The 23,346-nt window shown below is 39.5% G+C and overlaps 3 protein-coding genes across 4 annotated transcripts in view; all 3 read right to left on the reverse strand.

Moving 5' to 3' along the window:
* Positions 1-3,154, reverse strand: part of LOC133547624 (gastrula zinc finger protein XlCGF8.2DB-like) — a 33,515-nt gene extending 30,361 nt beyond the window's left edge. For both annotated transcript variants that reach the window (XM_061893235.1, XM_061893239.1), the window contains exon 1: positions 2,678-3,154. In XM_061893235.1, coding sequence (XP_061749219.1) covers positions 2,678-2,867 — 190 coding nt within the window. In that variant the 5' untranslated portion in view covers positions 2,868-3,154. The remainder of the gene's footprint in view (positions 1-2,677) is intronic.
* LOC133547611 (gastrula zinc finger protein XlCGF8.2DB-like) overlaps positions 1-23,346 on the reverse strand; it is a 215,746-nt gene that overhangs the window by 37,153 nt on the left and 155,247 nt on the right. The gene's annotated exons all lie outside the window — the stretch shown is intronic.
* LOC133535385 (gastrula zinc finger protein XlCGF17.1-like) lies at positions 14,120-22,364 on the reverse strand. Its single transcript, XM_061875188.1, has 2 exons — positions 21,922-22,364; positions 14,120-16,584 (listed from the first exon to the last, which is right to left on the reverse strand). Exons 1-2 carry the CDS (start codon positions 21,938-21,940, stop codon positions 15,692-15,694), a joined length of 912 nt encoding a protein of 303 aa, XP_061731172.1. The 5' UTR covers positions 21,941-22,364; the 3' UTR covers positions 14,120-15,691.

Genomic DNA, 23,346 nt, shown 5'->3' on the forward strand with positions numbered 1-23,346 from the left:
CCCAAAGAAAACCCCTCCCTCCCCCATTCACACCCACTCACACAAAAAAGGGTTGTTTCTTTCTGCTACCAAAATGCTGGTTCCCACAACATATATAACACAGTCTGCAAGGGACACAGTCTCTGAAATACACATGATTGTGTGTGTCGCCGGTCCACTAACATATCATTAATTACTATTTTTTATGTAATTGTTTTATATGATTTTACTTTCTTTTTATCCCAAAAAAAGTCAGTTTTCCTTTTTTTTAAATCTCATTTTATTTTATTAAAAAAATAGTTTTTAGTGTTGTTTTGATATGTCATCTTAGTGACATCATGCACAAAAGTGCACTAATAGCTTGTTTTAAAATGTCTCTCTGACAATCTTGCACTCTCTGTTTTGAAATGACATGAATAATAATGTCACTGCTTAATAACTGTTTAATAAACACAGTTTTGGTAAATTGACTTAGTTGGGATTTCCTTCTCTGCATTAAAGTTTAAAATGAGCATATATTTAATGCAGTATGAAGACGAATGTTTTAATGTAGACCAGTGGTTCTCAAATGGGGGTGCGCGTACCCCTGGGGGTACTTGAAGGTATGCCAAAGGGTACGTGAGATTTTTTTTAAAACATTCTAAAAATAGCAGCAATTCAAAAATCCTTTATAAATATATTTATTGAATAATACTTCAACAAAATATGAATGTAAGTTCATAAACTGTGAAAAAAATACAACAATGCAATATGGGACGGCGTAACGAAGTTGGTAGAGTGGCTGTGCCAGCAATCTGAGGGTTACTGGTTCAATCCCCACATTCTACCATCCTAGTCACGTCCGTTGTGTCTTTGGGCAAGACACTTCACCCTTGCTCCTGATGGGCCCTGGTTAGCGGCTTGCATGGCAGCTCCCGCCGCGTCAGTGTGTGAATGTGTGTGTGAATGTGCGTGTGAATGGGCGTATGTGGAAATACTGTCAAAGCGCTTTGGGTCTCCATAAAAAGGAGTACAAAAGCGCTATACAAGTACAACCCATTTACCATATTCAGCTAGATTTTTTTGTGGACATGTTCCATAAATATTGATGTTAAAGATTTCATTTTTTGTGAAGAAATGTTTAGAATTAAGTTTATGCATCCAGATGGATCTCTATTACAATCCCCAAAGAGGGCACTTTTAGTTGCTGATTACTTTTATGTGTAGCAATCTTTATTAATAATTTAATCACTTTTTTATGTTTTAACAGTTTTTAGTTATTTTTATATCTTTTTTTCCAAATAGTTCAAGAAAGACCACTACAAATGAGCAATATTTTGCACTGTTATACAATTTAATAAATCAGAAACTGATGACATAGTGCTGTATTTTACTTCTTTATCTCTTTTTTTCAACCAAAAATGCTTTGCTCTGATTAGGGGGTACTTGAATTAAAAAAATGTTCACAGGGGGTACATCACTGAAAAAAGGTTGAGAACCACCGATGTAGACACACAGAATCATTATACTGCTGTGATTATATGCATCAAGTGTTCATTCAAGGCTAAGGCAAAATATCGAGATATATATCGTGTATCGCTATATGGCCTACAAATATCGAGATATTAAAAAAAGGCCATATCGCCCAGCCCTAGTATACACAATGGAATTTGGAAAAAAAAAAGAGTGTAAAAATAAAAAAATAGCATGTCACTACACATGAAGTACACGTTTGTGTACTTATGGACCAAGTACATAATATCAAAATATGATTTATAGTTTTTATTCTAATTACGGCCCAATAATCCCAAATAGCACTATTCATAATGCAAAAAAGGGCCATCAGACTGATACATAACACAGGACCCCGAGAACACACTAATGGATTATTTATAAAAACATTTGATTTAAAACTACCAGATTTCATCCAACTCAAGACTGCCCAAATGATTTATAAAGCAAGTAAAGATTCACTTCCAACAGGGTTACAGAGAAGATTTTTACAGAGAGAAGGGAATTATAATTTAAGAGGAGAACTACTTTTTAAGATCCAATATTGTAGAACAACGCAGAAACGAATGAGTATAACAATAGCAGGGGTTAAAATATGGAACTGTTTAAAGGATGAAATAAAACACAGCACCAACATAAACCAGTTTAAAAAGCTTTTTAAACCATTTATCATTAGTAAATATAAGAAAGAAGAGCAAACATTGTTTTAGAAAGACAATAATATATAATATGTATATAAATACAATTTATGATTTCATAATTATACATTTGGTTATATTAAAATTTATATATTACCACTTTATAAGGAATTTAAATAAATTGTGTATATATAATATATATATATATATAAGTGTACAAATGTATATGTTTGATTTAAATGTTAAACTGTGTATATGAGACGTGTGCTACATATATGTTGCTTATATATTGTTTAAAAAAAAGTAATATAAGTGAAGCATGTTTTAGATTTTATATATTTTGAACCTTGTTCTTGTTGTGATGGGGTAGGTTTATATAAGCGTTGCTTCGGCTCAATCATTGCTCAAATGAGTGTTTTTTTTTCTTTTTTTGTTGTTGTTCTTTGTTTTATGTGAAGATTGCCGAAATAAATAAATAAAAAAAGAAAAAAAAAAAAGGCATGTAAACAAACAGAGGTTCAAACAGTATGAAGTTATAAAACCTGTGAGTGAGAAAAGCGGTAACAAACCTTTGCTCAACACGAGTTGAGGCTTGAAGACGGCGTCCAGTAGTTGACGTTGTCGCTCGTTCTCGTCTTTTGTTCGAGAAAGTTCCTCCTCGTACTCCGCTATCGTTCTTTCCAACACGACGAATATTTCTTCCACGACAGCATTCAGTCGGTCGTTCACTAACGTCCTCAGACTTTGAACTTTACACATTTTTTTTTCTCACCGGAAGAAGACTTAGCACGCAATGCTAACTACTGCGTCTCTTTGTTAGCCGCTAGCAAGCTAAGACTCCTCGAAAAGCCCCCCGAATAAATTGAGGCGACGCTGTAAAAAAAACACCGCATTTCATCCTTGCGAGAAGCAATGAACGTGTGGATAGAAATACATAGCACAGAGGAGAGTAGACGAAAACAAAAAGACAATAATTCGCAGACGTCTTGCTATTTAGCATGTGTTGCTAACTTTCGCATTTTCGAAATGGATTCATGTTCCGGGAAGGCCAGTGCGCATGCGCACTTATTATAACGTAATATTCACATTTCCAGCATATTCGTAGTTAATAGTGGTTATTTATTATTATTATTATTTTTTTTTTTTATCATCAATGGAAATTGAAAAAAAACCAAAAAACAAAAAACGATTGGTTTGTTTAAATGTAATTTTAAAATGGAAAAAACAAAAGAAAGTGTTCTTTTTGGAGTCTACATCAGTGGTTCTCAACCTTTTTTCCGTGATGTACCCCCTTTGAACATTTTTTTAATTCAAGTACCCCCTAATAGAAGCAAAGCATTTTTCGTTGAAAAAAAAACAGATAAAGAACTAAAATACAGCACTATGTCATCCCTTTGTTTACCTTTATCTCATCTTTTTTGTAAGGGGCGCTGGAAGCCGGCGCACCCGTCAGCGATCCTGTTCTGTCTCCCTGTAATGTTTTTCTAAACTTGAATGGGATTGTGCTGAAAATTTTAATTTTCCTGAAGGAACTCTCCTGACGGAATAAATAAAGTACTATCTAATCTAATCTAATCTAATCAGTTTCTGATTTACTAAATTGTATAACAGTGCAAAATATTGCCCATTTATAGTGGTCTTTCTTGAACTATTTTGAAAAAAAGATTCAAAAATAACTAAAAACTTGTTAGAAAATAAACAAGTGATTCAATTATAAATAAAGATTTCTACACATAGAAGTAATCATCAACTTAAAGTGCCCTCTTTGGGGATTGTAATAGAGATCCATCTGGATTCATCAACTTGATTCTAAACATCCATCCATTTCCTACCGCTTATTCCCATTGGGGTCGCTGGTGCTAATTATAAACATTTCTTCACAAAAAAATAAATATTTAACATCAATATTTATAGAACATGTCCACAAAAAATCTAGCTGTCAACACTGAATATTGCATTGTTGCATTTCTTTTCAGTTTATGAACTTACATTCATATTTTGTTGAAGTATTATTCAATAAATATATTCATAAAGGATTTTTGAATTGATGCTATTTTTAGAATATTTAAAAAAATATCTCGTACACCTTGGCATACCTTCAAGTACCCCCAGGGGTATGCGTACCCCCATTTGAGAACCACTAGTCTAGAGCAATACCTACACCAGGGGTTGGGAACCTTTTTGGCAGCAAGAGCCATTTAAGCCAAATATTTTAAAATGTATTTCCGTGAGAGCCATATAATATTTTTTAACAATGAATACAACTAAATATCTGCATTTTTAAGTAAGACCAACATTTATAAAGTATAATACAAACCCCGTTTCCATATGAGTTGGGAAATTGTGTTAGATGTAAATATAAATGGAATACAATGATCTGCAAATCCTTTTCAACCCATATTCAATTTAATGCACTACAAAGACAAGATATTTGATGTTCAAACTCATAAACTTATTTTTTTGGGGGGCAAATAATAATTAACTTAGAATTTCATGGCTGCAACACTTGCCAAAGTAGTTGGGAAAGGGCAAGTTCACCACTGTGTTACATCACCTTTTCTTTAACAACACTCAATAAACGTTTGGGAACTGAGAAAACTAATTGTTGAAGCTGTGAAAGTGGAATTCTTTCCCACTCTTGTTTCATGTAGAGCTTCAGTCGTTCAACAGTATAACACTGTCCTATTTTATGCTTCATAATGTGCCACACATTTTTGATGGGAGACAGGTGTGGACTGCAGGCGGACCAGGAGAGTACCCATACTCTTTTACTACGAAACCACGCTGTTGTAACCCGTGGCTTGGCATTGTCTTGCTGAAATAAGCAGGGGCGTCCATGATAAAGTTGCTTGGATGACAACATATGTTGCTCCAAAACCTGTATGGACCTTTCAGCATTAATGGTGCCTTCACAGATGTGTAAGTTACCCAAGCCTTGGGCACTAATACACCCCCATACTATCACAGATGCTGGCTTTTGAACTTTGAGCCTATAAAAATCTGAATGGTTATTTTCCTCATTGTTCTGGAGGACACCACGTCCACTGTTTCCAAATATAATTTGAATTGTGGACTCGTCAGACCACAGAACACCTTTCCACTTTACATCAGTCCATCTTAGATGAGCTCGGGCCCAGCGAAGCCAGCGGCGTTCCTTGGTGTTGTTGATAGATGGGTTTGGCTTTGCATAGTAGAGTTTTAACTTGCACTTACAGATGTAGCGGCCAACTGTATTTACTGACAGTGGTTTTATGAAGCATTCATGAACCCATGTGGTGATATCCTTTACACACCGACGTCGATTTTTGATGCAGTACCGCCTGAGGTCCGTAATATCATCGCTTACGTGCAGTGATTTCTCCAGATTTTCTGAACCTTTTGATGATTTTACTGACCGTAGATGGTAAAATCCCTAAATTCCTTGCAATAGCTCGTTGAGAAATGTTGTTCTAAAACTGTTCGACAATTTGCTTACAAAGTGATGACCCTCACCCCATCCTTGTTTGTGAATTACTTAGCACTTCATGGAAGCTGCTTTTACACCCAATCATGGCACCCAACTGTTCCCAATTAGCCTGCACACCTGTGGGATGTTCCATATAAGTGTTTGATGAGCATTCCTCAACTTTATCAGTATGTATTGCCACCTTTCCCAACTTCTTTGTCACGTGTTGCTGGCATCAAATTCTAAAGTTAATGATTATTTGCAAAAAAAAAAAATGTTTATCAGTTTGAACATCAAATATGTTGTCTTTGTAGCATATTCAACTGAATATGGGCTGAAAAGGATTTGCCAATCATTGTATTCTGTTTATATTTACATCCAACACAATTTCCTAACTCATGGAAACTGGGTTTGTACGTCACGAACTCGCAAGGCAGCAGTAGTAGCGACTACAAGATGCAGGAACCAGGAGAGCAAAGAGCAGGTAAGTTGATTATATCACCAACAAAGGAGAATGAAGCAGTGTTCTAAAAAATAGTCAATCTTCGAGCCCCGAGGAACGCGCAAGCCAAGCATATAAAGAAACATGCTGATTGGCAGCAGGTGTCCACCTGCTGCCAATCAACAAGAGGTGAGGGGGGAAAAACACAGTGCTCAGCGGGACAAGCAGGAAATGGAAACCAAATAAGTGTCAGAAAAATTGTGTGTAAATTATCAAATAAACCTTTGTATTACATTGTGTTCCTGACGAGAAGACAAAAGGCTGGAGCCTTCCAAGAAGAATGCTTGTAAAATTTCACTGGACTTCCAAGTGGACAGATGGCAGAATATGTCCAACTTCCACAGGAACTCATTTTTAAGTATTTTTACAAACTCTTTTTTGATCTATTATATGGGACCCTTTTTGATCTATATTATGGAACTTTCTTTGAACTGTTCGGGAACGAAAGGCAAGAGCTGGTCACGACCCACTTCAATGAGGAAGCAGCTGTGGGAATGAGGGGGGGGGGGGGGGGGGGGGTGAAAATCAAATAAAGAAGCACGAGTTTGATTGATTGATTGATACTTTTATTAGTAGATTGCACAGTTCAGTACATATTCCGTACAATCGACCACTAAATGGTAACACCCGAATAAGTTTTTCAACTTGTTTAAGTCGGGGTCCACGTTAATCAATTCATGGTACAAATATATACTATCAACATAATACAGTCATCACACAAGTTAATCATCAGAGTATATACATTAAAATATTTACATTATTTACAATCCGGGGGGTGGGATGAGGAGCTTTGGTTGATATCAGAACTTCAGTCATCAACAATTGCATCAACAGAGAAATGTGGACATTGAAACAGTGTAGGTCTTATTTAGTAGGATATGTACAGCCAGCAGAGAACATAGTGAGTTCACATAGCATAAGAACAAGTATATACATTAGAAGTACATTTGAGTTGTTTATAATCCGGGGAGATGGGATGTGAATGGAGGAGGGTATTAGTAAAGTGTTGAAGTTGCCTGGAGGTGTTGTGCTAGAGCGGTTTTGAAGGAATATAGAGATGCACTTACTTTTATACCTGTTGGGAGTGCATTCCACATTCTGTGGCATAGAAAGAGAATGAGTTAAGACCTTTGTTAGATCGAAATCTGGGTTTAACGTGGTTTGTGGAACTCCCCCTGGTGTTGTGGTTATGGCGGTCATTTACGTTAAGGAAGTAATTTGACATGTACTTCGGTATCAAGGAGGTGTAGCGGATTTTATAGACTAGGCTCAGTGCAAGTTGGTTTACTCTGTCCTCCACCCTGAGCCAGCCCACTTTGGAGAAATGGGTTGGATTGAGGTGTGATCTGGGGTGGAGGTCTAAAAGTAACCGGACTAGCTTATTCTGGGATGTTTGGAGTCTAGATTTGAGGGTTTTGGAGAACGATCTTGGGGCAGAGCATGGTGCAGGATTTGTACAGACAGTACAATGGCAATGCTTCTCCTCAGATCCGAGTCTAAATTTAGTTCGGTCTCTGTTTGATTCTTTGCCTTTTTGTCTTGTTTAATAGATGTCATCAGTGTTTGAACCTGACAATAAGAGCACTGATGGGAAGTAAATACAAAACAAAGAAGCACAAACAGAAATGAAGTGATAAGTCTCTTATTATTTTTAACATTTTTATTCGGAAGCTCACCGATGATAAATAAAATGCTTCTTACCATTAATGCGACATCTTGAACAGGTGCGGTAGAAAACAGATGGGTGGATTAAAATGTATGAGAATGTCTTACATTTTGTACGTTATTTTTAACACTGTGATTACCAGCGGAATTATTCATTATTTATCATGTTAAACAATATCAGCTAAGATTTATCAGAGAGCCAGATGCAGTCATCAAAAGAGCCACATCTGGCTCGGGCGCCATAGGTTCCCCACCCCTGATCTACACCTACATTTTTTTTATATTAAATATAGAATGAAAATGTGCCTCACAATACGAAGGTCCCGAGTTGTCCTGGGTTCAATCCCAGGCTCGGGATCTTTCTGTGTGGAGTTTGCATGTTCTCCCCGTGACTGCGTGGGTTCCCTCCGGGTACTCCGGCTTCCTCCCGCCTCCAAAAAACACGCAGCTAGGGATAGGTTGATTGGCAACACTAAAATGGGCCCTAGTGTGTGAATGTGAGTGTGAATGTTGTCTGTCTGTGTTGGCCCTGCGATGAGGTGGCGACTTGTCCAGTGTGTACACCGCCTTCCGCCTGAATGCAGCTGAGAAAGGCTCCAGCACCCCCCGCGACCCCAAAGCGGTAGGAAATGGATGGATGGATGAAAATCGAAGCGAGTTTTGAGATATTGTTATTGCTCTGCGAAACCAAAAATACACACGTTTATTTCAAGTTATGTAATATTGTATTTGAACAATTATTTTGATAATAGAGGTAATTATTGTTGTTATTCATAGGGCTATTTCTATTGTTATTTGTATTGCTCCATTTCTGGTGTAATAATGTTCATTCTCATTTCTGTAGCATTATTTATTTCACTAACTGCTTCTTTGCTGATGTTGTTGTTATTGTTGTGTTTGGACTCAGACTTCCTTTTTATTGTCATTCAAATTTGAACTTTACAGTACAGATAAGAACGAAATGTCGTTGCATTAGCTCATGGTAGTGAAGGATGTAAATAAATAGATTACTGTACAGATAAATATATTGCACTTTTGCATATGCATCCTCGTTTAAGGATGTATTTTATATTGTCTTTATATTCCAGCGAGTTAATCCATGTTTGGGGAAGAGGGGATTATTTTAATGTTTGCTGTTGTTGTTGTTATTATTGTTATTGTTGTGTTTGCTGTTGTTGTTGTCATCCCTCTGTCTTATCCCAAATTTCCCCTCTGTCTTCCTTTTTTCCCTCTTTCTATCACCTCCTACTCCGGCCCGGCTGCACCAAATAATAATATAAATACATTGAATAAAGTCAAATACAAATAAGGCAACAAGAGAAGTATCCCACGCTTCTCTTTTGTAAAGTAATTTTTTTGTACCGCTGATATGGGCATCAAGAATATGATTTGCCTGAAAAGCTGGAGAGGACAGGATGGGGAAAAAAAAAAAAAAAAAAAAATTACGCAAGTTTTACTCTTTAAAAATAATAATAAAAAAAAAAACTTCAATTGATTTTTTTTTTTTCATTTTCCATTGATGAAAAAAAATTAAATGATCAAAACATACACTGACTGTTAATTCAGTGTAAACACTACAGTTCGGCACAATTATATTTGCACTTTTATCCTATTAAAAAAACTTCATTTTCTACTTTACATGCTTAGAGCAGTGGTTCTCAAATGGGGGTACGCGTACCCCTGGGGGTACTTGAAGGTATGCCAAGGGGTACGTGAGATTTTTAAAAATTATTCTAAAAATAGCAACAATTTAAAAATCCTTTATAAATATATTGATTGAATAATACTTCAACAAAATATGGATGTAAGTTCATAAACTGTGAAAAGAAATGCAACAATGCAATATTCAATGTGGACAGCTAGATTTTTTGTGGACATGTTCCATAAATATTGATGTTAAAGATTCCTTTTTTTGTGAAGAAATGTTTAGAATGAAGTTCATGAATCCAGATGGATCTCTATTACAATCCCCAAAGAGGGCACTTTAAGTTGATGATTACTTCTATGTGTAGAAATCTTTACTTATAATTGAATCACTTGTTTATTTTTCAACAAGTTTTTAGTTATTTTTATATCTTTTTTTCCAAATAGTTCAAGAAAGACCACTAAAAATGAGCAATATTTTGCACTGTTATACAATTTAATAAATCAGAAACTGATGACATAGTGCTGTATTTTACTTCTTTATCTCCTTTTTTCAACCAAAAATGCTTTGCCCTGATTAGGGAGTACTTGAATTGAAAAACTGTTCACAGGGGGTACATCACGGAAAAAAGTTTGAGAACCACTGGCTTAGAGGACGGTAGAACACGCCCATTTGATTGATGGTGTAGCTTCGACATATTCAGTTTTTTAATACATTGCTTTATTAAGTGAATTAATATATAGTATTCTTTTTGTGGCAATAAAATTTGAATGAAATGTTGAATTTGCAACTAGTGAAATATAATGACTTTTCCTTGTTTGATTAAAGACACATTGCTTAAAGAGCAAACTCTACACCACAGGAAATGACATCTTGACAATTACTTAATACTTTGACGGTTTGAGGACATATAGTATTGAGGATTACCAAGGTATTACCTTGAATTGATTTACATGGACCCTGATTTAAACAAGTTGAAAAACGTATTCTGGTGTTACCATTTAATGGTCAATTGCACGGAATATGTACTGTACTGTGCAATCTACTAATAAATGTTTCAATCAATCAATCAATCAATCAGAATGATAAATTCTCTTGATACATTTCAAATTGAGATTATTCAAGGCTGTGTGATGTGTCGTCACACTAAACTGTAGATTGGAACATCCAGACCAGGGATGTGGAAAGTTCGGCCCGGGGGAAATTTGTGCCTCTAACGAGTTTTTAAACGGCCCGCGACACAATCGTTAGCATTTGTAATATTAGCATAATTTTTTTACACCCTTGCGTCAAATATTTAGTTACTTGACGAATGATTGGCATACATTTGGCCATGGAGACCAGCTGCTGGGTGTCTGCCACACCGGAGTCGGTTTGGAGGGACTGGAGGAGATGCGGATGAGGGGACAGGACTGCAGAGTTTGGAGGGACTGGAGGAGGTGCGGATGAGGGGACAGGGCTGCGGAGCTAGCACTGAGCGCTGGGACGGAGAGGCTTCGTGGTGTCTTGGCTGGGTGAGCAGGTGTCGGACACATCAGTCACCTTGGACGTATCCTCGCTCATCCATGCGGACTGGACACAGGCCGAAAATGGAGTCGGCTGTCTTGGTTGCTTTGTTGGGTCTGCTCCTGTCTCTGGCCATGCTCCCCCCATCCCAGCGGACGATGGCGTGGAACACCACAGTGGATATGTTTATTTTACTTTTTATTCATAGCTGTATGTAGAAGTGTCTGGTTGTATCTGCTGCTTTAATGTCTTTAATGTCCTCTGTGTTCTTTGATGTTTGATGTTTCCCTCTTACACACATGTAAGAGGGATGTGTACTATGGCTATGAGTTGTTGTTTTTTCCCTTGGCCTCAGTCTGCACCCCCACTCCAGGGCCCAGGCTAAGACCGATTTTTTTTATTTTGTTTTAATCATCTATTTCCCCCCCTCCCTCCTTGTTTACCTGTATCTCATCTTTTTTGTAAGGGGCGCTGGAAGCCGGCAGACCCGTCAGCGATCCTGTTCTGTCTCCCTGTAATGTTTGTCTAAACTTGAATGGGATTGTGCTGAAAATTTTAATTTTCCTGAAGGAACTCTCCTGACGGAATAAATAAAGTACTATCTAATCTATTTATCTAATGTTAGTATGCTAGTTTTTTAAGCTAATTTTGTAAGCATACTGTCATATTCTAGTACCCTATTTTTCGAAATATAAGTCGCTCCGGAGTATAAGTCTCACCTGCCGAAAATGCACAATAAAGAAGAAAAAAACATATATAAGTCGCACTGGAGTATAAGTCGCATTTTTTGGGGGTAATTAATTTGATAAAACCCAACACCAAGAATAGACATTTGAAAGGCAATTTAAAATAAATAAAGAATGAACAACAGGCTGAATAAGTGTACGTTATATGACGCATAAATAACCAACTGAGAAGGTGCCTGGTATGTTAACGTAACAGGGACGGCGTGGCGCAGTGGGAGAGTGGCCGTGCGCAACCTGAGGGTCACTGGTTCAAATCCCACCTAGTACCAACCTTGTCACGTCCGTTGTGTCCTGAGCAAGACACTTCACCCTTGCTCCTGATGGGTGCTGGTTGGCGCCTTGCATGGCAGCTCCCTCCATCAGTGTGTGAATGTGTGTGTGAATGGGTAAATGTGGAAGTAGTGTCAAAGCGCTTTGAGTACCTTGAAGGTAGAAAAGCGCTATACAAGTACAACCCATTTATCATTTATATTATGGTAAGAGTCATACAAATAACTATAACATATAGAACATGCTATACCTTTACCAAACAATCTGTCACTCCTAATCCATAAATCCCATGAAATCTTATACGTCTAGTCTCTTACGTGAATGAGCTAAATAATATTGATATTTTACGGTAATGTGTTAATAATTTCACACATAAGTCGCTCCTGAGTATAAGTCGCACCCCTGGCCAAACTATGAAAAAAACTGCGACTTATAGTCAGAAAAATACGGTACTTGACACGTTACAGTTAGCATTTTAAATGCTAAAATTAGCATTCTAGATTTTTAAAGCAAACTTAGTAGGAATAAACCTCAGTATCATCCATCCATTTATTACCGCTTGTCCCTCTTGGGGTTGCAGAGGGTGCTGGAGCCTATCTAAAATAGTTTGGTATTTCATTAATGCTAACTGTAAGCATGCTATTGTTAGGATATTGGCATAGTACAGTTACTTTTTTTTTATTAGCTCATTTTGCTCATATGTGTTGTTACTTGATGCTATCTGGCTAGCGTGCTAACTGTTAGCACTTTTGTTTGGCTTTGGCTCTTATAACATTCACATAAAGTTCCTATTAGAAAATAAATGTTCTAGTTCTTTGACAAAAATCTACATATTTGTTAGAATAATTATGTATATATTATCACACTAACTTTAGTATGCTTAAAGTCAGTTGCCTTAGTTATTAGCTTTTGTGCTCAAGTTAGACTTTTTCTAATCTATGCAAGAAGAAAACGTCTTGTCTGAGGGGTGGCCTCAGCCGCAGATGTTATCTTTGTTTTAGCCCGCTAACAGCCAAGGACTTCAAGGACCTCAACGAAGATAAGATGACAACATGCAGACAAAGCAGAGACTTCAAGGACCTCAACGAAAATAAGATGACAACACGCAGACGAAGCGGGGACAAGGCGAAATCACAAGGCCCCCAGCCCATTCCGTCACGTACTGTGCGTCCGGACCTGCTTTGCATAATTTATGTGACCACTCCTTTTAGAGGCGGCCACAGTGATGTTGACTATGGAAGTCTGCATAAAAAGAGGGACGTGGGAGTTGAACCTTAGAGCGTAGGGCGAGACTGTGACTAAGTGTGCAGCGCCATGCGTTCTCCTCATGAGCTAAATTCAACTCTGTCTCTGCATGGTTCCTTGCTTCTTGTCTGTTCAATAGATGTCATCAGTGTTTGAACCTGACCATATTGTACTGGTTTCGAAGGGGAAAACTACCAAAATTGCCCCCCCGCATTCTTTGACTTGTCAGTCTGTGGCCCTCAGTGAAAAAAGGTCTATGCCAAAATTCTGGACAATAATTTTTTTCCCCGTGGGAGATATAAAGCATTTGTTATAGGGACTATCAACTACAGTAAACCTTTTTATTTTAATCCATCCAACTAGTTACCTGGTTCAGAGCACTCCAAAGAGTTTCATTGTGAACCTAAAATGTTATAATGACATGGATCTCTTCACTTTAATGATGACAACAACAGTATTATTGTATATAAATTAAAGAAAATGGGACAGGTGTTGTTCAAACACCAATCCCTCTGAATGTTCTGAACTCTTGTTTCCACGCTAGCGTCGTATCAGACAGAACAACCCTGCACGGAGGAGGTCTGTGCCATGTTTTTTACCTTTTGAACCAATAAGGCAATTGCACCTCAAAACTCTTGCACTCAACTATGCACCACCCTGAACTAACCGACTAATGGGTTATAAGACACATCAGTAGTTTTGAGGCTACATTTGTAAGTGTAAAAAGAAGTGCTGCACCCTAAGTTGTAGAAAAATGTACACTTTGCTAACACAATGACGCCGGACTCTTACTTTTTTTTTTAATGATAGTACTCTGACTTCCCATAACTCCCTTTCTATTCTACAAACCCCGTTTCCATACGAGTTGGGAAATTGTGTGAGATGTAAATTTAAACGGAATGCAAAGATTTGCAAATCCTTTTCAACCCATATTCAGTTGAATGCACTACAAAGACAACAAATTTGATGTTCGCATTCATAAACTTTATTTTTTTTTGCAAATAATAATTAACTTAGAATTTCATGGCTGCAACACGTGCCAAAGTAGTTGGGAAAGGGCATGTTCACCACTGTGTTACATCACCTTTTCTTTTAACAACACTCAATAAACGTTTGGGAACTGAGGAAACTTATTGTTGAAGCTTTGAAAGTGGAATTCTTTCCCATTCTTGTTTTATGTAGAGCTTCAGTCGTTCAACAGTCCGGGGTCTCCGCTGTCGTATTTTACGCTTCATAATGCGCCACACATTTTTAATGGGAGACAGGTCTGGACTGCAGGCAGGCCAGTCTAGTACCCGCACTCTTACTACTAAGCCACACTGTTGTAATACGTAGGTTGCCATTTTCTTGCTGAAATAAGCAGAGGCGTCCATGATAATGTTGCTTGGAAGGCAACATATGTTGCTTCAAAACCTGTATGTACCTTTCAGCATTAATGGTGCCTTCACAGATGTTTAAGTTACCCATGTCTTGGCCACTAATACACCCCCATACCATCACATATGCTGGCTTTTCATCTTTGCGCCAAGAACAATCCGGATGGTTCTTCTCCTCTTTGATCCGGAGGACACAACGTCCACAGTTTCCCCCCAAAAATTGAAATGTGGACTCATAAGACCACAGAACACTTTTCCACTTTGCATCAGTCCATCTTAGATGTGCTTAGGCCCAGCGAAGCTGGCGTCGATTCTGGGTGTTGTTGATAAATGGCTTTCGTTTTGCATAGTAGAGCTTTAACTTGCACTTACAGATGTAGCGACAAACTGTATTTAGTGACAGTGGTATTCTGAAGTGTTCCTGAGCCCATGTGGTGATATCCTCTAGAGATTAATGTCGGTTTTTGACAGTGCCACCTGAGGGATCGAATGTCACGGTCATTCCGCTTGCGTGGAGTGATTTCTCCAGATTCTCTGAACCTTTTGATGATATTATGGACCGTAGATGTTGAAATCCCTAAATTCCTTGCAATTTCACTTTGAGAAACATTGTTCTTTAACTGTTTTGACTATTTGCTCCCGCAGTTGTGGACAAAGGGGTGTACCTCGCCCCATCCTTTCTTGTGAAAGACTGAGCATTTTTTGGATAGCTGTTTTTATACCCAATCATGGCACCCACCTGTTCCCAATTAGCCTGCACACCTGTGGGATGTTCCAAATAAGTGTTTGATGAGCATTCCTCAACTTTATCAGTATTTATTGCCACCTTTCCCAACTTCTTTGTCACGTGTTGCTAGCATCAAATTCTAAAGTTAATGATTATTTACAAAAAAAACATGTTTATCAGTTTGAACATCAAATATGTTGTCTTTGTAGCATATTCAACTGAATATGGCTTGAAAAGGATTTGCAAATCATTGTATTCCGTTTATATTTACATCTAACACAATTTCCCAACTCATATGGAAACGGGGTTTGTACTTCTCTTCCCTTGGTATGATTTGTTGATGCGCATCCATCTTTTGAAATAAACAGCGCAAAACTATTTGCACTGCTTAGAGGCATGCACTTTAAAAAAAATAACATTTGATCAAATGCCCATAAAGTACGTTTGACCGCTGGTTCATTTACCGCCTCTTTCCTCACCAGCACACTTGTGCTTGTTTAGCTGGTACTTATGAAAGAATCGCTCATCACACGCGTCGCAACTGAACACCTTCTCTCCGGTGTGTCTCCTCATGTGCGTCATCAAGCTGACTTTCTGCGAGAAGGTTTTGCCACAAAAAGAACAAAGAAAAGGTTTCTCGCCGGTGTGCGTTCTCATGTGTTGAACCAACGCCGAACGAACGATGAAACTTGTTTTGCAGACCGAACAGGAAAAAGGTTTTTCCCCGGTGTGTATTCTTGTGTGCGTGATCAAATTTCCCTTTATAGAGAACCTTTTGGCGCAGAACGGGCAAGAAAAAGGTTTCTCCCCGGTGTGTGTTCTCGCGTGTCTCATTAAGATTCCTTTCTGGGAGAATTCTTTGCCACACACCGAGCAGTTGAATAGTTTTTCTCCCGTGTGACACCCCATGTGCCTTTTTAGATTACTTTTGCTGCCAAATGTTTTGTCACATTGGGAGCATTTAAAGTGTTTGTTAACAGTGTGACACGTCATGTCAGCTTCATAGTCTTCTTCATCAGAGTCAGGAGAGTGTGACATTGTGTCCTCGCTATCTGATAGTGGCGCTAAGTCAGCTCCACAGTCAGCTTTTGCTATGTGTGGAGTTAGGCTGCTGTTTGAAGGCTCCGCCCCTTTCTTCTGGGACCCCTGAACTTCGTCTTCAACATCTTCGCACTTCACCACCACACAAGTCACTGGAAACTTGTAGACAGCCTCCTCCTTCTGCTGCTCTTCATCCGGACTAATGCTGTGTCCCTCCTCGTTCTCCTGAATGTGGGATGGCTCTGACTCTTCCTCTTTCTCTTTAAGATGGACGGGCTGTGGCTCCTGCTGAAGATTTTCGCTGACACCTGAAGGACACAAGAACACAAACACGTTATGTTCCAAAAAATTGCGAAAACCACCAAACCACTCAGTCACGGGGAGAACATGCAAACTCCACACAGAAAGATCCCGAGCATGGGATTGAACTCAGGACTACTCAGGAACTTTGTATTGTGAGGCACATGCACTAACCCCTGTTCCACCATGCTGCCCCTATTATAAGACATATTAAATGTCATTGTTTTTTTTTTAGATTACTTGTCTTATGTTTTAAAGGCCTACTGAAATGAGATTTTCTTATTTAAACGGGGATAGCAGGTCCATTCTATGTGTCATACTTGATCATTTTGCGATATTGCCATATTTTTGCTGAAAGGATTTAGTAGAGAACATCGACGACTTTTGGTGCTGATAAAAAAGCCTTGCCTGTACAGGAAGTAGAAGCCGATGTGTGCGTGACGTCACCGGTGTGAGGGGTCCTCACATCCGCACATTGATTACAATCATGGCCACCAGCAGCTAGAGCGATTCTGACCGAGAAAGCGACAATTTCCCCATTAATTGGAGCGAGGATGACAGATTTGTGAATGAGGATAGTGAGAGTGAAGGACTAGAAGAAAATAAAAAGACAGGGCAGTGGGAGCGATTCAGATGTTATTAGACACATTTACTAGGATAATTCTGGAAAATCCCTTATCTGCTTATTGTGTTACTAGTGTTTTAGTGAGATCATAAAGTCATACCTGAAAGTCGGAGGGGTGTGGTGACTGCTAGTGTCTCTGAGGGAAGCCATGGAGGAACCAAGAAAGCCGCAGCTGCCTCTTTGACAGCTGCAGGAAGAACGACACAAGCTCCGGTCATGTTTACGGTAAGAGCCGACTTATTACCACAATCATCTCACCGAAACCTGCTGGTTGACATTTGGTAGAGAACCATGTTTGCTTGACCGCTCTGTTCCATATTAAAGCTTCAAAACAAACAAAGAAACACCGGCTGTGTTTGTGTTGCTAAAGCCGGCCGAAATCCACTGCTTTCCACCAACAGCATTCTTCTTTGACGTCTCCATTATTAATTGAACAAATTGCAAAAGATTCAGCAACACAGATGTCCAGAATACTGTGTAATTATGCGATTAAATTGGACGACTTTTAGCCGTGAGTGGTGCTGGGATAAAATGTCCGCTCCAACCCATAACGTCACAAGCACGCGTCAACATAAGTGTCATCATTCCTAGACGTTTTCAACAGGACACTTTGCGGGAAATTTAAAATTGCAATTTAGTAAACTAAAAAGGCCGAATTGGCATGTGTTATAATGTTAATATTTCATCATTGATATATAAACTATCAGACTGCGTGGTCGGTAGTAGTGGCTTTCAGTAGGCCTTTCTTGTTGAAAACGTCGTGGAATGATGACGCGTACGTGTGACGTCACGGACTGTAAGGAAATATTAGCGCTGCAACAAACACGGCTAAAAGTCGTCTCTGTTCATCGCATAATTACACAGTATTTTGGACATCTGTGTTGCTGAATCTTTTGCTATTTGTTCAATTAATAATGGCGACTATAAAGCAGTGGTCCCCAACCACCGGGCCGTGGCCCGATTGGTACCGGGCCGCAGAAGAATTTTTTATTAAAAAAAAAAATATATATATATATATTTCCTCCAAGTGGAGGAGTTCAAGTACCTAGGAGTCTTGTTCACGAGTGAGGGAAGAGTGGATCGTGAGATCGACAGGCGGATCGGTGCGGCGTCTTCAGTAATGCGGACGTTGTACTGATCCGTTGTGGTGAAGAAGGAGCTGAGCCGGAAGGCAAAGCTCTCAATTTACCGGTCGATCTACGTTCCCATCCTCACCTATGGTCATGAGCTTTGGGTCATGACCGAAAGGATAAGATCACGGGTACAAGCGGCCGAAATGAGTTTCCAGGTCTCTCCCTTAGAGATAGGGTGAGAAGCTCTGCCATCCGGGGGGAACTCAAAGTAAAGCCGCTGCTCCTTCACATCGAGAGGAGCCAGATGAGGTGGTTCGGGCATCTGGTCAGGATGCCACCCGAACGCCTCCCGAGGGAGGTGTTTAGGGCACGTCCAACCGGTAGGAGGCCACGGGGAAGACCCAGGACACGTTGGGAAGACTATGTCTCCCGGCTGGCCTGGGAACGCCTCGGGATCCCCCGGGAAGAGCTAGACGAAGTGGCTGGGGAGAGGGAAGTCTGGGTTTCCCTGCTTAGGCTGTTGCCCCCGCGACCAGACCTCGGATAAGCGGAAGAAGATGGATGGATGGGTGGATATATATTTTTTATTAAATCAACATAAAAAACACAATATACACTTACAATTAGTGCAAAAACCACAAAAACCTCCCTTTTTCATGACAAAAACGTCCCTTTTCTATGACAAAGGAGAAACAAAAAATGTAAAAAAAAGGACCCCCCTCCCTGGGCCGCGGGACAAATTATTAAGTGTTGACCGGTCCGCGGATACAAAAAGGTTGGGGACCACTGCTATAAAGAACAATGCTGTTGGTGAAAAGCGGTGTATTACAGCTGTCTTTAGCACCGAGACACAGCCGGTGTTTCTTTGTTTGTTGTGAAGCTTTAACACAGAGCGGTCAAGCGAACATGTTTTCTCTACGTCAACCAGCATGTTTTTGAATGGGGGAATTGTGATATATATTTTACCGGAGAAATCATTGGATTATTCGGCGTCCTGCAGCAGCTGTTTAAAAGGCAACTGTGAGCTTGGCTTCTCGGCTTCTCTCTGAGACACTTTGTGTTCACCGCAGCCATCCGACCTCGAGGTATGTCTTTACAATGTGAAGTGAAGTGAATTATATTTATATAGCGCTTTTCTCAAGTGACTCAAAGCGCTTTACATAGTGACACCCAATATCTAAGTTACATTTAAACCAGTGTGGGTGGCACTGGGAGCAGGTGGGTAAAGTGTCTTGCCCAAGGACACAACGGCAGTAACTAGGATGGCACAAGCGGGAATCGAACCTGCAACCCTCAAGTTGCTGGCACGGCCGCTCTACCAACCGAGCTATGGCGCCCACAATCTTTAGAATCTCACTAAAACACTATTAAAACAAAAAGCAGATAAGGGATCTTCCAGAATGAAACGCTCACACTGCCGCCGCCCGGAGCCATCGCTTTTTTTCTTGTTTTTTTTTTCTAGTCCTTCACTATCAATATCCTAATTCACAAATCCTTCATCCTCGCTCAAATTAATGGGGAAATTGTTGCTTTCTTGGTCCGAATTGCTCTTACTGCTGGTGGCTCACATTGTAAACAATGTGAATATGTGAGGAGCCCTGCAACCAGTGACGTCACACGCACATCGTCTGCTACTTCCGGTAAAAGCAAGGCTTTTCTATTAGCGACCAAAAGTTGCGAACTTTATCGTGGATGTTCTCTACTAAATCCTTTCAGCAAAAATATGGAAATATCGCAAAATAATCAAGTATGACACAGAATGGACCTGCTATCCCCGTTTGAATAAGAAAATCTCATTTCAGTAGGCCTTTAATGTCTCAGTTGATTCCAACTTTTATTTTCTATTTGTAATTAGCAATGCAGCCTTTTTATTTTTTGGTACATTTTCATGCCTTCCTTTTCATTAGCGCTACCTACGTAAGCCACAACGTGTCTTTTTAAAAGCCTATAGATAGTTTTTTGAACACCTTTCTCGAATTAAAAATCTTACATGTTAACACTGACAATATTATTATATATTTTTTTCCAATGTATTTTTTTTTTCTTAATTGCAAATTGTAAAAAATAATAATATTGTTAGTGTTAACATGTCAAAGATATGTTGTGATTGAAAATAAGCCGTTTCTTTCTAGCACTGCGATAAGGTGGCGACTTGTCCAGGGTTTACCCCACCTTCCTCTATTTAATAATACAACTTTAACATTTGACAACCAAATGATAAAACAAGGTGACTCTGTAAAAAATCTGGGTATTATCTTCGACCCAACTCTCTCCTTTGAGTCACACATTAAAAGCGTTACTAAAACGGCCTTCTTTCATCTCCGTAATATCGCTAAAATTCGCTCCATTTTGTCCACTAAAGACGCTGAGATCATTATCCATGCGTTTGTTACGTCTCGTCTCGATTACTGTAACGTATTATTTTCGGGTCTCCCCATGTCTAGCATTAAAAGATTACAGTTGGTACAAAATGCGGCTGCTAGACTTTTGACAAGAACAAGAAAGTTTGATCACATTACACCTGTACTGGCTCACCTGCACTGGCTTCCTGTGCACTTAAGATGTGACTTTAAGGTTTTACTACTTACGTATAAAATACTACACGGTCTAGCTCCATCCTATCTTGCCGATTGTATTGTACCATATGTCCCGGCAAGAAATCTGCGTTCAAAAGACTCCGGCTTATTAGTGATTCCTAAAGCCCAAAAAAGTCTGCGGGCTATAGAGCGTTTTCCGTTCGGGCTCCAGTACTCTGGAATGCCCTCCCGGTAACAGTTCGAGATGCCACCACAGTAGAAGCATTTAAGTCTCACCTTAAAACTCATCTGTATACTCTAGCCTTTAAATAGATCTCCTTTTTAGACCAGTTGATCTGCCGCTTCTTTTCTCTTTTCTCCTATGTCCCCCCCTCCCTTGTGGAGGGTGTCCGGTCCGATGACCATGGATGAAGTACTGGCTGTCCAGAGTCGAGACCCAGGATGGACCGCTCGCCTGTGTATCGGTTGGGGACATCTCTACGCTGCTGATCCGCTTCCGCTTGAGATGGTTTCCTGTGGATGGGACCCTGGCTGCTGTCTTGGATCCGCTTTGAACTGAACTCTCGCGGCTGTGTTGGATCCATTATGGATTGAACTTTCACAGTATCATGTTAGACCCGCTCGACATCCATTGCTTTCGGTTCCCTAGAGTGGGGGAGTTTCCCACTTCTGAGGTCCTCTCCAAGGTTTCTCATAGTCAGCATTGTCACTGGCGTCCCACTGGATGTGAATTCTCCCTGCCCACTGGGTGTGAGTTTTCCTTGCCCTTTTGTGGGTTCTTCCGAGGATGTCGTAGTCGTAATGATTTGTACAGTCTTTTGAGACATTTGTGATTTGGGGCTCTATAAATAAACATTGATTGATTGATTGATTGATTGATTGATTCCGCCCGAAACAGCTGAGATAGGCTCCAGCGACCCCCCGCCACCCTAAAAAGGACAAGCGGTAGTAAATGGATGGATGGATGTTTCCTTCTACTCCGGTTTTGAATTGTTTAATTCAGGAAATTAGCTCTAAATTTTGCGAATCTAACTACGTGGTGTTTCTTGTGTCTTAAACAATCTTTTTTTTAGAAATTATAAGGATATTAAACAGAAGAAGAGAACTAACCTGCTCCACGTGACTCCATTTGAAGCTAGAAAACAGCAGCTCGTAGTTGACGTCGTCGCTCGTACATCTTCTTTTTTAGATCCAGAAAGTTCCCCCTCGAACTTTGTTATTTCTAACACTACATATATTTATATTTCAACATTTGCTAGTCGCTCATTCACCAGACTTTAAAAACATTTTTACACAACATCGACACTAAGCTTGTGATGCTAACTTCCGGTTCTCTTTGTCCGAAGCTAACAGGCTAACTCTAGCTTGTAAGTCTACACTTTGAAATGCACGCAGACGAGACAAAACAGCACTGTCGCATTTTTCACTCTTTTGGACACACCAGAAATGTCATAAGAGGAGAACAAGCACAATTAAAAGCCCAAAAGCGATTCGTTTTGTACGGGTTATTTGTTAACTGCTTTGCGATGCGTTGCTAACTTCCGCCTTTTTCTTCTTCGGTGCCATTTTTGTGGCGACTCGCATCCTTGGCGCCACAATGCTGCCCCTATCAAAAATGGAAGCTATGTTTTCCGAGATTGGCTGATTAAATAAAAATGTTTTGTGACAGAATTTGTCCATAATCATAGTACTTTTAATTCCAGGGGTATTTTTATTCTTCTTTTCTACGATTCAAGATCCAGCTGTATAATATATATATATATATATATATATATCACAATACAGCAATAGATGATATCTGTCTATTACCTGAAACCTTTTATGTTTGCTACTTCTCTTTGTTTTTCATGCCTATTTTCTATTTTCTGCTGGATTTACTCTCTATTTTATGCTGCAGCTGTCACATATACTGTAATATCGTACATGGTAATTGTTATATATTGTATACATGATCTACACATAATATATCAGTATTTAGTCAGCCACCGATTGTGCAAGTTCTCCCACTTAAAATGATGACAGAGGTCTGTAATTTTCATTGTAGGTACACTTCAACTGTGAGAGACAGAATGTGGAAAAAAAATCCAGGAGTTCACATTGTAGGAATTTTGAATAATTTATTTGTAAATTATGGTGGAAAATAAGTATTTGGTCAACCATTCAAAGCTCTCACTGATGGAAGGAGGTTTTGGCTCAAAATCTCACGATACATGGCCCCATTCATTCTTTCCTTAACACGGATCAATCGTCCTGTCCCCTTTGCAGAAAAACAGCCCCAAAGCATGATGTTTCCACCCCCATGCTTCACAGTAGGGATGGTGTTCTTGGGATGCAACTCAGTATTTTTCTTCCTCCAAACACGACGAGTTGAGTTTATACCAAAAAGTTGTATTTTGGTTTCATCTGACCACATGACATTCTCCCAATCCTCTGCTGTATCATCCATGTGCTCTCTGGCAAACTTCAGACGGGCCTGGACATGCACTGGCTTAAGCAGGGGGACACGTCTGTCACTGCAGGATTTCATTCCCTGTC

This window comes from Nerophis ophidion, linkage group LG02 (assembly GCF_033978795.1).
Source record: "Nerophis ophidion isolate RoL-2023_Sa linkage group LG02, RoL_Noph_v1.0, whole genome shotgun sequence".
Classification (NCBI taxonomy): domain Eukaryota; kingdom Metazoa; phylum Chordata; class Actinopteri; order Syngnathiformes; family Syngnathidae; genus Nerophis; species Nerophis ophidion.